At 44.5% G+C, this 14,930-nt stretch overlaps 2 protein-coding genes across 2 annotated transcripts; one reads left to right on the forward strand and one right to left on the reverse strand.

Annotated features, from left to right (window-relative positions):
• Positions 1–7,001: 7,001 nt before the first annotated feature.
• Positions 7,002–11,702, forward strand: LOC115748413 (probable WRKY transcription factor 33). The gene is made up of 6 exons (XM_048280035.1): positions 7,002–7,036; positions 7,068–7,614; positions 8,868–9,041; positions 9,500–10,353; positions 10,446–10,604; positions 10,825–11,702. Exons 2-6 carry the CDS (start codon positions 7,300–7,302, stop codon positions 11,552–11,554), a joined length of 2,232 nt encoding a protein of 743 aa, XP_048135992.1. The 5' UTR covers positions 7,002–7,036; positions 7,068–7,299; the 3' UTR covers positions 11,555–11,702.
• Positions 11,703–12,058: 356 nt separating this feature from the next.
• On the reverse strand, positions 12,059–13,895 carry LOC115748420 (tyrosine-protein phosphatase DSP3-like). The gene is made up of 5 exons (XM_030684898.2): positions 13,531–13,895; positions 13,284–13,377; positions 13,044–13,101; positions 12,870–12,913; positions 12,059–12,471 (listed from the first exon to the last, which is right to left on the reverse strand). Exons 1-5 carry the CDS (start codon positions 13,707–13,709, stop codon positions 12,214–12,216), a joined length of 633 nt encoding a protein of 210 aa, XP_030540758.1. The 5' UTR covers positions 13,710–13,895; the 3' UTR covers positions 12,059–12,213.
• Between the last annotated feature and the right edge of the window lie 1,035 nt (positions 13,896–14,930).

Below are 14,930 nucleotides of genomic sequence, written 5' to 3' on the forward strand. Positions count from 1 at the left end.
CCATGCTGCTCTCCCAACGCCCCCACGGGCGTTCGCTCTGTACAGACGCCAATAGTGCTCAAGCAGAGCTTGAGTTTCGCCAAAGGAACAGGCTTAGTCATCATGTCTGCGGGGTTCTCTGTTGTAGCAATCTTTTTCACAACAACCTTACCCTTCGCTAAGACATCTCGGATGAAGTGGTACCCGATATTGATATGCTTCGTTCGCTCGTGATAAACCGGATTATACGTCGGATAAATCGCACCTTGGTTATCACAGTGTATGTCAATATTTTTCTGTTCTAACCCAAAGTCCAAGAGCAAACCTTGTAACCATATCGCTTCTTTCGCTACAAAGGTTAGTGCCATGTATTCCGCCTCGGTTGACGACAAGGCCACGTGGTCCCGTAAGGACGCCTTCCAACTAATCGCACCACCTGCAAGCGTAAACACGTACCCGGCTAAAGACCCGCACTCATCCAAGTCACCCGCATGATCAGAATCCACAAAACCAGGTGGTCTCACTACCATTATCGTCCCTCCAAGTATACTATACCAACGTCGATGTCCCCTTCAAATATCGAGGATCCATTTCACGACTTCCCAATGAGTTTTACCCGGACGCTTCATATAACGACTAACCACATCGACAGCTTGTGAAATATCGGGCCTAGTGCATACCATAGCATACATAATACTACCCATCGCACTAGAATAAGGAACACGAGACATATGTTCCTCTTCCTCCTCAGGTTGCGGCGATAACTTAACCGAAAGTTTAAAGTGCTTCGCTAATGGTGTACTCACAGACTTCGCTAACCGCATATTAAAACGTGCAACAATTTTCTCAATATATTTCTTTTGAGACAGACGTAATAATCCTGCCGATCTGTCACGCAAAATCTCCATACCCAATATTTTCTTGCAAACACCTAAATCTTTCATCTCAAACTCAGCACTCAACCGCCTCTTCAAGACATCAATATCGGACATATTTTTTTTGCTATCAACATATCATCAACATATAATAGCAGATGTATCAAAGACCCGTCCTCCAATCTCCTAAAATAAACACATCTATCCATCTGACTCTTTGAATAGTCTTGACTAGCCATAAAAGCATCAAACCGCTTGTACCATTGTCTAGGAGATTGTTTGCACCATATAAAGATTTCTTTAATAAGCAAACATGATCTTCCTTACCCGGAATAGCAAATCCCTCCGGCTGCCTCATGTAAATCTGCTCCTCCAACTCACCGTGAAGAAACGCCGTTTTCACATCAAGCTGCTCCAACTCGAGATCCCGTGCAGCAACTAAGGCAAGTAAAACACGAATAGAAGTATGCCTTACTACGGGAGAAAACACCTCACTGTAGTCAATGCCTTCCCATTGGGTATACCCCTTCGCAACAAGTCTCGCCTTATATCTCGTTTGCCTCGACACTAGAAATGCCCTCTTTCCGTTTGTAGACCCATTTACTTCCGACAATCTTCTCGGCTCTTGGGTACTTTAACTAACTCCCATGTCTGATTTCGATGGAGTGATTCCATTTCTTCACTCATAGCCCCTAGCCACTGCGACGACTCGGAACTAGCCATCGCCTCAGAGTAAGACGAAGGTTCATCTGTCTCCACCTCGTCACCTACGGTCAAAGCATAAGCAAAGTACGTATAAGCATAACGTACCGGTGGTTTAATTTGCCTTCTCTGTCTGTCTGCGGCTATACTACGCTGCTGTTGTACTGGTTGTTCATTATCACCGATTTCGGGAATTGCGGCTACATCTGCAGCCCGAACATCTGTTACCTCCGAGGTCTCCGGAGTCTCCACCTGAAGCTCCACCTCACTACTAACACCATGATCCGTCCGCTCTGCTGGTTGTGTCTCGGAACTCCTCTGTCGAAGCATTTCGGTCTCGTCGAAAATCACATCTCTGCTGATTAGAAAACCGGGTGAACTGGGATCGGTGCACCACAGCCGGTAGCCTTTCACCCCATGTGCATAACCCAGAAATATGCACTTCTTCGACCTCGGCTCAAGCTTACCATCACTCGCATGAGCATACGCGGGACATCCGAATATTCGTAATCCGGAGTAATCAACGGGTTTCCCCAACCATACTTCCTCCGGAGTCTTCCACTCGATAGCAGATGATGGAGATCGATTAATCGGGTAACATGCCATGTTCACTGCTTCGGCCCAAAATTCCTTGCCTATTCCAGCATGCGAAAGCATGCTCCGAGCCCGCTCAAGTAAAGTTCTGTTCTTCCGTTACGCCATGCTATTCTGCTGTGGTGTCCCGTGTGCTGTGCGGTGTCTCACAATCCCTTCTCTTTCGCAGAACTCGGTAAAATCTTTACCACGTAACTCCATGCCGTTATCGGTTCTCGGGCACTTGATCCGTTTATCCGATCGCTTCTCAATCAATGCCTTAAATTTCTTGAACCGATCAAACACATCGGATTTGTGCTTGAGAAAGTATACCCATACCTTCCTGGAATAGTCGTCGATAAATGTCAGCATATAACGAGCACCTCCTTTCGAAGGAATAGGAGACGGGCCCCGAACATCCGAATGAATATATTCTACCGGTTGCTTGGTCGAATGAATACCCGTAGCAAACTTAATTCCGCACCGCTTCCCAAAGATGCAAGTGCTCACATAAGTCTAACTTACTTGTCTTCGACCCTTTAACAACCCTCTATCACTCAAAGCATCGTCATACCCGCCTCACTCATGTGCCCTAGACGCATATGCCATAAACGAGTTAGATCGAGAATCGACTCACCCGATGAAACCGCAAGCCTCTCTGTCACGGTCTCTCCCAAGTAGATGATAGAGAGAACTCACTTTCTTCCCTTTCATCACCGTCATAGCACCTCGAGAGATCTTCAAGACTCCACCTTCAAGCGGTGTACTTACACCCGATATCATCGAGTGTTCCCGGAGAAATAAGGTTCTTCCCGAGCTCCGGTACATGCCTCACGCCTGTCAATGTGCGCACTACGCCATCGTGCATCCGAATCCGAACTGTCCCTATCCCCACAACCTTGCAGGCTGCGTTATTCCCCAACGGAACTCTACCACCATCTGCCGATCCGGTAAGTAGTAAACCGGTTCTTATGAGGCGTCATATGATAAGAACACCCCGAATCTAGCACCCATTCATCTCCCGATGAACCTGCGGTCACACACAAAACAGCCTCTGCATCACTAGTGCTCTCTTCGACAACATTCGCCACACCGGTTGTGGCTTTCTGCTTATCACCTCTATTTCTCAACTTAGGACAATCTCTCCCGATGTGTCCTTCTTCGTGACACTCAAAGCACTTCACGCGTCCCTTGGACTTTCTATGGCGTGACTTAGATCTGCTTTTACCTCTGCTGCTCTTGGACCCTCGTTGTTGCTCTCTACCCCGAATCACTAGTCCTCGCGCTACATCCTCGCGCTAGATCGTCATCTCGCAACTTTCTCTCGCCACTCTTTAGAAAATAAGGCGGACTTTACCTCTTCCGAGGTAATCGTAGTACGCCCCCGCAATGATGAATCAGCAAAGTGCTCCCATGACTCGGTAGGGAAGCTAACAACATCATGCCCCCGCTCTTCATCATCAAGTGTCTTACCGACATTCTTCAAATCCATCATGAGTTTATTAAATTCATCTAGATGGGTTCCGATAGACGTACCTTCAGTATATCCGAACCGGAACATCCTCTTCAACATGTATAAGCGATTGTTCAAACCCTTCGTTACATAGAGCGCTCGAAGTTTTGTCCACAATGTTGCGGTATCCTTCTCCTCGCCAACCTCTATTAACACTTCATCCGATAAATTCAACAGGATTAAACTTCTAGCTTTCCTCATCACCACATCCTTTTCAAGATCTGTCATCGTTTCGGGCAACTCGGCCTTGCCCTCCAATGCTTCTGCTAAACCTTGAGTTGTCAATAACGCCTCCATCTTGAGACTCCATAACCCAAAGTTATTCCTCCCGTTAAACTTCTCAATTTCAGCTTTCACTCCGGACATAATTGCAATAACAGGATATCCAGGTAATAATCGGACAAGCAGAAACCCCAAATCACAATCTAGAATATCCGAACCTGGTGCTCTGATACCAATTGTTGTAAATATAACGTGCGGAAACTAACCCGGATCTTGCAAATAAGTCAATGCGAAAGCACCAAGAGAAATAACGATGAACGATAAATGACACCAAGGATTACGTGGTTCGGTCCGAATATCGGTACCTACATCCACGGGAGAGCCAGCAAGAACAATCCACTATAATCGGAGAATCGGAATTACAATCGTTCAATACGCTCGTGTTTCCCGCACCTAGATTATACCCAAACCCAAAGTGTTCACAAATAAACAACTTACTTGGATATAACAAAATAAAACTCACGAAGCACAAATCTACTACACTCAGAAGCTCCTCGCGCTTGTGCGGCTTCTTCGTCCGCAGAAGAAATGTAATCCCCTTCTCTTAGTGCCTTCTGTGCAACTTGTTCTTTGTGCGATGAGAAGCCCTTTTGTGCAGCACACCTTTTTCTCTTCTTTTGGGTGCTCATTATTATATACAACAAAACCTTTCCTTCCTTCTCTTTTGTGAACGACAACAAGAAGAAGGAGAAATGAAAGGAATAGCATGTGGGTCACTCTCTCTTTTTCAAACTCTTGATCTACCATTACTCTCTTGATCTATCATTACTCAAGAAAGAAGTTGTGCACTTCTTTCTTTCCTATCAGACCAAAATCTTGAGTAATGATCAAACGTGGCCCCCATATTTTATCTTGTGGTGCCAATAACAATTTTAAACTCGAGACATATTTAACAGTTTCGATTCGTAAGTTCTCTCGAAGAAAAGGGAAGCTTGCGCGCTGCTATGTCTACCGGGAGTCCTGTTGCATAGTCTCCGAACAATTGCTGTGAAACCCGGGAACAATTAGGCGAAAAGCATTCCCATGACCGTTGCTGGAACAAAGGATATCTCCACTCGGGAACGGCTTCATGCCGACAACAGGCGATACTCGAGAACAGATGTCTCCATTCAGTTTAAGTACAAATTTCTCTGCCTCGCATTCGTGACCTCAATCGAAGCATAGGGGAAGCTTCGTTACCTTCGTACCGACGGGACATCGAGTCATCATCCTCTTCTGTCTCCCTGTCGTGTTTGAATCTCAGATGCTACTGTTCCAGGATGCACCGTTGAAAGGGTTCACGTGTCTTTCCCATACCAGGTCATGAATTGAACTGAATGTGTTTTTCTTTTGGGGGAGTCAGCTACATGCTGAAGGCCCTAGACAGATGGAACCTGCGCTTATCAATTCTACATGAATGCCGAAACAAACAAGAAGGAGCTCGACTTTTTCGATTCGGGCAAATCGGTTTTCGTTTCTAAGATCTATATCTGTCCTAATGCGTTGCCCGACGATTACATCTAAGACCAAAACAAAAAAAGACTTGGCAAGCTTAGGAAACGGCATATCGGCCCTGCCCTGGCTTGTCTGTCGGTAAAACCTCTTGGGGGCATGCTGATCTCCTGGTCACCGTGACCATGGCGGGGCGAGATTCGCGGAGGTGAAGTTGCGGTGAGTCGAGATGCGCCTTTCTAGATTGTCAAAGATCAAATCTTAGAGCTCACAAGAGCCCTGGCCAGTGGCCATGAATGACTTACCGGGTACTCATGAATTCAATCCATTTCATTCATACAAGGAGACTTGCCAACCATAATCTGTTGGGGCCACATTGCACGGAGATCTAACAAACTCGAGCGTAGTTTCAGGATTCGGTTCGATTCGGCATCGCGCGATGACAACAGATCCGCCAAGATATAGGCACCGCTGCCGCAACATTCCGACATGTGGATCGGTTTCCAGCCCCGCGAAACCGAACCTCCCCCTCCCCCCACCGCCCCGCCGAAAGATCCGTGAATCCGAAGCTCCACGTGGTGACTGCCTGCGAACGCTGTTTCAGTTCAGATTAAAAAGATACTAGACTCTTTCCTCAGGATTTCGCGTCGGACCGTTCGCTCACCAGATCCCCCCGCCTAACATTTCTCCCGATGCACTGGTTCTCGTTTCGTTTCTTCCTTTACTTTTGGGCCAGACATTGCCATTTTTCCTACAACTGGAATGGTTAATTACCAGATTGCCCTCTTCCTCGTTTGACCCTTGAAACATTGACCCACTAATTATTGCGTCATAATAAAAAAAAAATGGAGGGAGCCTGTGAAAAAATTGGCAACGTAGCATCTCGAACTCACAAAAGAAGCACAAGCAAGGGCATTTGAAAAAAAAAATAATTATATTGAATATACATTCTTGCAAAAAATATCGAGAATATAAGTCAGGTGGTTCTGGTTCTCGTTTCATTTCTTTTTCGCTTTCGAGCCAGTAGTCACATTCGAATGCTTAATTACCAAATTACCCTCTTCCCCATTTGCTCCTTAAAACTTCGATCGGCAAATTATTGCGTCATAATATAAAAAAAATGGGGAGACCGCGTGAAAGAATTGGCAATGCGGCATGAATCATGTTCTCAATATCACTTATGAAGAATAAAGAAGGGCATTTTGGAGAAAAAAATTAGTATTACGGTAAATATATATGTTGCGAAAAATGTCGAAGATATGAAATGATCTTATCGGTAATTTTGTAAGCTATTTACATTTTCAAACCTGAAATACATGAAAAAAAAAATGCTTGAATCGTGGAATAAATGTTTTTTACACATGTTATGTTCTCGAATTTGATAAAACACCAAAGTAATAACGACATATATGCTTTTGGAGTTGCCCCGTGCTCCTCCCTCCTACGTAACGAAGGTAACCACGCGCATATCACGTGACGCTCCTCAAACCCCCCCGGGGCGCACACAACAACCGCCACGTGGAATTTCCGTAGAAAAAGGAAAATCCGACACGAATCCCCGGGCGCCACGTGGCAGAGGGTACGCCCGATTGCGCGGATGTTCGTTCCTCCGGTTAAATTACGCACTGCGCCGAGCAAAAAGCTAGAGAGTGTCTCACGCCATAACCACCCGCCAACTCGCACTCTCTTTCTCTCTCTCTCTCTCTTCTTCTTCTCTTCTTCTTCTTCTTCGTTGCCTTCGTTCTTCACTCATCGACAGCACCACTTCGCCGCGATCGCCGTTCTCATGCTTCCGCCGCTCCGAGCTCACTCGCCGTTCCTTTCACGCAGCTCTCGGTTTCAGCTCCGTCTCTTCCCGGAGCTGAAACTCTCTCCTGCTCTCTGTTTCGGGATTCAGTCGGGGAAGGAGGAGGAACGAAGGTAGCGTCGACGCGTCGGTTAGTGATGGAAGCGAACGAGTCCTCCTCGTCGGAGCGGGGCAACGCGACGGATTCGTCGAGCGAGGGCGAGAAGATCAACGGCGGTGGAGGAGGAGGAGGAGGAGGAGGAGGAGGGGGGGGGGGGAGTGGGAATGGAGGGAGCATCGCGGAGAGGAGGGCCGCCAAGTGCGGGTTCAACGCGGCGGCCAGTGCGAGGATCGACACGGCGGCGGCGGGGGAGGCGGCGGCGAGTGCATTGGCTTCGCCGTGCCTCACGATACCTCCCGGGATCAGCCCCACCGCTCTGCTTGATTCGCCTGTTATGCTCCCTAATTCTCAGGTCTTTGCTTCTCTCCGGCTCTTTGCCCTTTTTGATCTTCTTTTCAAAGACATTGACGATTTCTGATCATTTGATCTCGCAATTGGAATCGTCCTTGGAATTGATTGAGAGAATGTGATGGTCGTTCAAATGTGAAGCTGAGGGTAGTTTGTAACATCTGATTCTGACGCATCTTGCGTTCTACATACATCAAAATTCTAACCTCAGGATTTTCCCTGGAAACTCCATTCAGGCCCATCTCTGCTATCAAAATGTAAAAGAACAGTTCGATTGTCATGCGACGGACACAATTACCATGTAATCATGTGAATCGATCGCACGATCGAAGCTTGAGTTTGAACATCCTAAAATCATTTAAATTCATTCCTAAAATTGCTCGAATCCCTGAATATTCTTTTTGTTCTTTGCCTTTGCTCTTTGCAAGTATCTTATAAAACAAATTCAAAGCTGACTTTCAGTCTGAACCTTTTACCTAATAATTCCTGTAACGTTCATATCTGCTATAAGATGAGTAGTAATCGCTGTACTATATCATTTCAAATGGGCAAACATAAGAGTCATGATATTCTATAAATTTCTCATAGAACTCTAATTAAAAATGTTTACCGTTCATTAGCAGTAATATAAATTCTTTTCCTAAAATAATTAAAGTACGCCAGTTTCTACTTTTTCGCGTAAACTTATTGCTGTGCCCTTTTTTGGTTGGCTAGAGTAGGAACTATCAATTTTACCGTTTTCCAATCTCGTAAACTGTTTCTTGCTGAAAAGTAATTCAAAATGGGTGGGACCTACTCCCATGAACAAGCCCTCGGAAGAGTTAACAAGACTACTACATTCAACCAAAATAATGAAATGCAACAATTTCGAGCTCCAATGTACCCCAATTTCAACATAATCGCTTATGTTCACTTGCACAAGGCAACCTTAGAGTTGCTCAACCTAAGGCGAACACCAAATGTAAGATGCGCAAAACAGATGTAAGGATGAGGGTTATGAAGCCGTGGAATTCTTAGCATGCCATAGACAATATTTACATTCCTAGCAAGCTGTTTGGAGTAAGCACATCTTTATGCTTACTTGAATGCTTGAAAGCTTCCCTTGTGAATGTGTGTCCACTAAACTTAAGGAAGTTATCAGGAGGTATTTCTTGAATGGTGTCTAATTTGTCTCTGAGTTATTGGAAGCCTTTATGTGTATGTATAGTAGCTCTTGCTCGATGCTATTTGTTTAATGCTTTGTTCTTTCGGGGACAGTCGTCTCCTACCACAGGAACATTTTCATTGGCTACCTTTCCTGCTGATAGTTCGATGGTGCACTCAGCAAGTACCACTGATGGCAATAAGGGAAGCTCCAGTGGCCAGACTTGCAGCTTCAAGCCTGTTGGGTGTTCCTCCCCTCTCTCTGGTTTTTCTGCTTTAGAAGATCAGGTAATACTTGCTCATAGCGAAAGCACTGCCACTAACCTGTTGAAAGATCAGCTCCGGCTTAGACATTTGCTTGCACTAGTAACCACACAGTTGTTCAATGACTGTGGGTCTCTCTCTCTCTCTCTCTCTCTCTCTCTCTCTCTGTGCGGTGCGCGCGTGCTGACGTGGTACTGAGGCTTTCACAGCACCTGACTGAAGCATTTATTCCTCTTGTGACCTTTCAGCTGAGACCAAGCAATTACTGAGAAATCATGTGATGCACATTAGGAGACAATTAGATGGAAACTTCCTCTAATATTCCTGTCAAGAACAGAATGCAACTTTCTACTGTTTTGGTGGCTTCCTAATAACCATATAGATTTGGACTTAACAGATATTCAAGTCATGGGAATTCACACCTTCCTACAGGAATATATGATATCTTACTTTGTTGGGTTTGTTCTTGCAATCATTCGCAGGGAATCGGTATTGATAAACAAGGTTTCCTCCTAGAAGATCCTAAAATGGATTTTGAATTCCAAACAGAAATGTCTCAGGAAGCTGCTGAAAAGAACGGTTCCTTTAATTCATCTTCTGATGCAGAAGTATTGAGTGAAATGAACTTGAATGCAGGCTGCAGTGGCTTGCAGATCTGTAGCTCAGATGGTGCCCGAGAGAAAGAATCTGTTCCTGAAGAGGATACGCAGGTAGAATATGCTGAGGAAGGAGATCAAAAAGGGACACACACCTCAGGTGGGACAGTTAGGACTTCGGAAGATGGATATAATTGGAGAAAGTACGGACAGAAGCAAGTAAAAGGCAGTGAATTTCCTAGAAGCTACTATAAGTGTACAAATCCAAATTGTCAGGTTAAAAAGAAGGTTGAGCGTTCTCTCGATGGTCAAATAACAGAAATTATCTATAAGGGTACTCATAATCATCCAAAACCTCAGCCTATTCGATGTGGACTGCTTAGATCAGCAATTTCACTGAATGAAATATCAGAGATGGATGACGGCAGTGGAGCTTCTATTAAAGTTGAAGGTGGATCAGTTTGGAGAAATAATCAGTTAGGGTCTAAAGATGTTAGACTTGGTCCGGATTGGAGACCTGATGGTCTGGAGCAAACATCCTCAACATCTGTCTTAACCGAGCTTTCTGGTCCTTTGCGAACCTCACAAGGAAAATGTGCAGTTGCATTTGAATCAGCACAAACTCCAGAACTTTCCTCTACATTGGCTAGCACTGATGGTGACGATGAAGATGGGGCTACACAAGGAAGCATGTCACATGGAGAGGATGCTGACGATGAGGAACCCGAGTCAAAACGAAGGTAACTTTTTTCTTTCTTTGATACTTCGTCCTTCCATCTTGTAAATTGCGGACAGGGAAGCACCTGTTAACTTTTCCTACCACTTGATACAGGAAGTCAGATAACTCTTTGAGTGAATCGAATTTGCCATCCAGAGCTGTACGTGAACCAAGGGTCGTCATCCAGATAGAGAGCGACATAGACATACTCGATGATGGTTACAGGTGGAGGAAATATGGTCAAAAGGTGGTAAAAGGAAATCCCAACCCTAGGTATTATGCACCAATGCTCCTTTTCCGAGTTTTTATAGTGCATTTGTCGTTGTCTCTCTTAGTGCTCTTGTTGTCTTGTGCAATCAGAATTTTACCTGAGAAATTGAGATCCCAGCTGAAACTTGATGTTTTGTGACTTAGAAAAGAGTTGTCTTATTAGTTCTGAGAAATCCGATATATATAGTGACTTGCTAAAGATTCTTGTTCATGTATCTCATAGGAGCTACTACAAGTGCACTAGCGCTGGTTGCTCCGTGAGGAAGCATGTGGAAAGAGCCTCTGACAACCTTAAATATGTAATTACAACATACGAGGGAAAACACAACCATGAAGTTCCTGCAGCCAGGAATAGCAATTTAGCCCCAGGTGGTGGAAATTTGTCTCCAGCTGCTGTTGGTGCTCAAGCAAACCTTGCAATACCTAGAAACTCTGGGACTAATAAGCCGGAGGCACAGGTTCAAGATCTTCCACTATTTGATAGAAAGCCTGAGTTACATAATGAGTTTCTGAGATCGAGTTTACTAACCAATTTTGGCAATGACATGAAATTTAGCGCTTCCGCCGTGTTTCCATTCAAGTTCCCTCCTCTGCAAAGTGCCATACCTTGCGGCTCTTTTGGCCTGAATCCCACCCAGGGTGCAATCCATCAAGCCGGTTCTATAGCCTCTTTAGTTCCAGATCTTCCTCTCTCTCTACCTTACAAGTTTCGACCATACCCAAAAGTCCCTGTGACCAGTCTTTTCGATGGTAATCATATTGGAAAGCCTGCTAATTCACTTCAGTCAGCCCTTTCAGGACAGCGGCTAAAACAGAACGATATGAGATTCCTCACTCCAAAGCAGGAGCAAAGGGATGATCATCTGTATGATCCTTGCCTTCCAGTTGTTGGTCCTACAAATGCATCGTCAGCATCAATCTATCACCAAATCCTGGGAAGTTATCCTTCCTGAGATCATTCATTTTTTCTCTTTTTCGCTTTAGCAATATGTTCAGGAAAGGAGAATTCTGCTTGCCATTTCTGGTTAAGTTAATTTCATTTGCTTCTTCCAGATAATCAATAGCATCATGATACAACAAAAAAACTAGTGAACTTATCTGCATCCAATAGTTACAGTTTTGTTCTTAGGATAATCACTCTCTTTATTCGAGCAGTATCCTCTCTCTCTCTCTCTCTCTCTCTCTCATTTTGTGGCGCATACCACACAACAAGGTTGCTCGTTTCGACAGTTTTAGATGACGGATCAATCTTCGGAGGCTTTTTCGTCAAATAGGGGTCAAGCAATCGTAATCTTTCTAGTATATCACAAGAAGTCTAGCATTCTGTTTTGAAAGTCCCCTACGACGGATACGAGCCAATCATTTTATCACGTTAAATTGCTAATGGTATCATCGGTTACTTGGTGGCTGGCCTATGTACTGCTGAAGAGACGAAGGAGGAGGAAATAACAAATCAATTCTCAAGACAGAAAATCTCCAAGGGCGCCTGTGCTAAAGTATTTTCAAAGGAGGAAATCGAATAACAAATCACAACTCCTTGCAGGGTTTTTGCCCTGCGTAGAGACAAAGGTATCCGCTTTCCTTGGCGTCGTGCCCAGGCATACAAACCCTCCTAACTCGAGGCTATTCGAGTCTTATGTACGCTTTCTTCTCTGTACATCAGCCGCCTCTTGTTGGAACTATAACCTTGGTATCGGTAGATTATGCTGTATAGGCACTGCCTCAGCCAAGTCACGTCGAATGTCTCGATGAACCTCATGTCCGTGATCCTGGATTTCGCGCCGGCGAAGCGCTGGTACTCCTCGAACACAGAGGACAAACACCAACCCTGCAATTTCCTGAGGCAGCCCACCAAAGAACCTGTCCGATGCTGCACAAGGATGAAAGAAAAGACATATAGCTGAAGATAATGCCCGGCAGTAGGATCAAAATCGACATGATCAAAGTAAGAACCCTCGAGGACGAAAAGAAAGATAGGCAGGAAATATTGAGAGAGAAGAAATCAACATGTGAAGTACTGAGAAGACAACATAATTCAGGCCAACAAGCTAGAGAACCAAGTTGGTTGATGGCAGAAACCAGAAAGAATTAGATGCAGAAGAATTATTCTGAGAATTAAGCTGGAACGTCCAAGAATTTCCGACATCAGTAGCAGCTGAAGCAAAACATGGACCCATCAAATGGGCGTTTTCCGCGAACTGCGACGTTATACTAGAGATGCGTAATCCCCTAAATCTGATTATAGCATCCAAAGATCCTCAACAATACCTTTCCACGCTTGCAGTGGATCAAAACTGGGTGATTCCTCACATCTGTAAGCACCAAGAATTCCAAATGAGACCCCGTGCATGCTCATAAGCCGGCGTCACATTTCGCAGACTAAGAAATCATATCGATAGAACACTAAAATGAAAGACAGATATGAAGCAAACGTTGTCGTACCGATCAAAACTTTGAGAGCTTCCGTGACGGTTTCCTGAGGAATAGGTACAAAAGGCTCCTGCAAATGCAAAGTTCCATTCTCTCTCAGAACCGATCGCGGGCAACCGTAAATGTCAACCATACACAACTAGAACGGCGGCAAAAACCGAGAAATTTCCATATCTTAAAGCACAAAGAAAGAGCTTCAGCTAAGAAAATCTATCGGATAACGTAGAGAATGCACAAGGGTTTTCCCAATACCCGTTTGCCTTCGATCCCGAATTGGAAGAGACGAATGTTTTGGGAGCGCAAGAAGTTGTGATTTTCCTCTGGGTAAGGTTCGGTGCACAAGTATCTGCAGATACATATGTGGAATGCAACCATTCCATAATTCAGCAAACCTAAGCAATGTGATAGAGAAAAACGAGGGAGATCACATGCATTGATCCCCACAAAACATAAGACAAAAGGCGATGTTTTGCAGACAAGGATGAGGCGAGTCGATTACACGATGGATCGAAGCTGGAGGGATCGAAGGAAGGGGAGGTTGGGAGGACGAGGGAAGCCGGATCGGTAGATGCCTTCCTCCACCGTTGCGAAATTGGTCGGCGGGTTGAGGCTCAGCCCCGTTATCCCCTCTCCTTCTCCTTCTCCTTCTCCATCTCCTTCTCCGTGGATCAAGCACATTGCGGACTGATTCGCTCCCTTTTTCTGCCCACCAAGTCTTCGCCTCCTTCTTGGGTTCTGGTCAAATGCTATTGCGCACCCAAGACACGAAGCCAATTGCCAAGAAAAGAGAGAGAGAGAGAGAGAGAGAGAGAGTGGTTGATGGGTCTTGCTGCTACGAACGATCGAGATAGAGAGAGAAGAAGAAGAAGACTATGCGCGCATGGGATTGGCGAAGAGAGTTCATGCAGGTTTTTATATAGATTGACCGAGAGAGAGAGAGAGAGAGAGAGAGAGAGAGAGAGAGAGAGTCTCCTCTTCCGAGTCGAATTCCGTCGGACGAGGGCTGGATTCTGTCTGGTCGTTTGGTGGCGGTCTTTCTTGGTCGGCGTGCAGTATAAATTGACGTACTTATGTTCCTCGACGTGGGGACCCGTCCATCTAGAAGCCCCGACATATGGAATTTCAATTTACTTTTTAAAGTGACCTTTATTAAAATGTATGATTATCTCACTTTCAAACCAGTCTCGAAAAAATCTTATTTCCATTATTAGTTAATTTAATAAGTGCCCTAAGAAAACTTGTTAACGACACCTTTTTTTTTTGTGTGTGTGTATTCGGCTAAAAAAAAGAGATATCTATGTATGGATTCACAATTTCGAAGCTTAAACACGAAGACATTTTTTCAGCACACCTTTAAAGTGACCCTCGATGTAATATTGTAAATATGTTTAAGCACGTGTAGACATGTTTAAAAGTATATGAATTCGCCACGTGTCGACCCGTAGCAATACATTAACTTGTTTCAATATTGTTAAACACATTGAAGTGTGTCCGAACGGTTTTCAAAATGTCAATTCGGACATGACATGTTAAGTAATCGCGGATAAATAGGTCCATTGGTGATTGCAGTTGACTATTTAAGTTAAATCGGTGTCTATATCATATGTGCACCGTCCAAATGAGTTATGCCAAGTTGTTTATTGCTGCGACGCTTTCGAGAAAAAACTATGCTTTGCATACTGCGAAATTTCCGCAAGCTTTCTTGTGTGAAACTTATTAAGGGATTGGGATTCTTTAAGCCTAGCACTTTCTACAAATAGATAAAAGTACCTATTTTACCAAAACATCGTACGTGTGAAATTATAAGTATTTAGCCAAATCCCTTCCTAATTCCATATCTTCATTAGGAATTGAATTTGCTTTTTGTTTTTTTGGAGTTGTTTGGCTTTTCTATTAAGG

Source organism: Rhodamnia argentea, chromosome 6 (genome assembly GCF_020921035.1).
Source record: "Rhodamnia argentea isolate NSW1041297 chromosome 6, ASM2092103v1, whole genome shotgun sequence".
Lineage (NCBI taxonomy): Eukaryota > Viridiplantae > Streptophyta > Magnoliopsida > Myrtales > Myrtaceae > Rhodamnia > Rhodamnia argentea.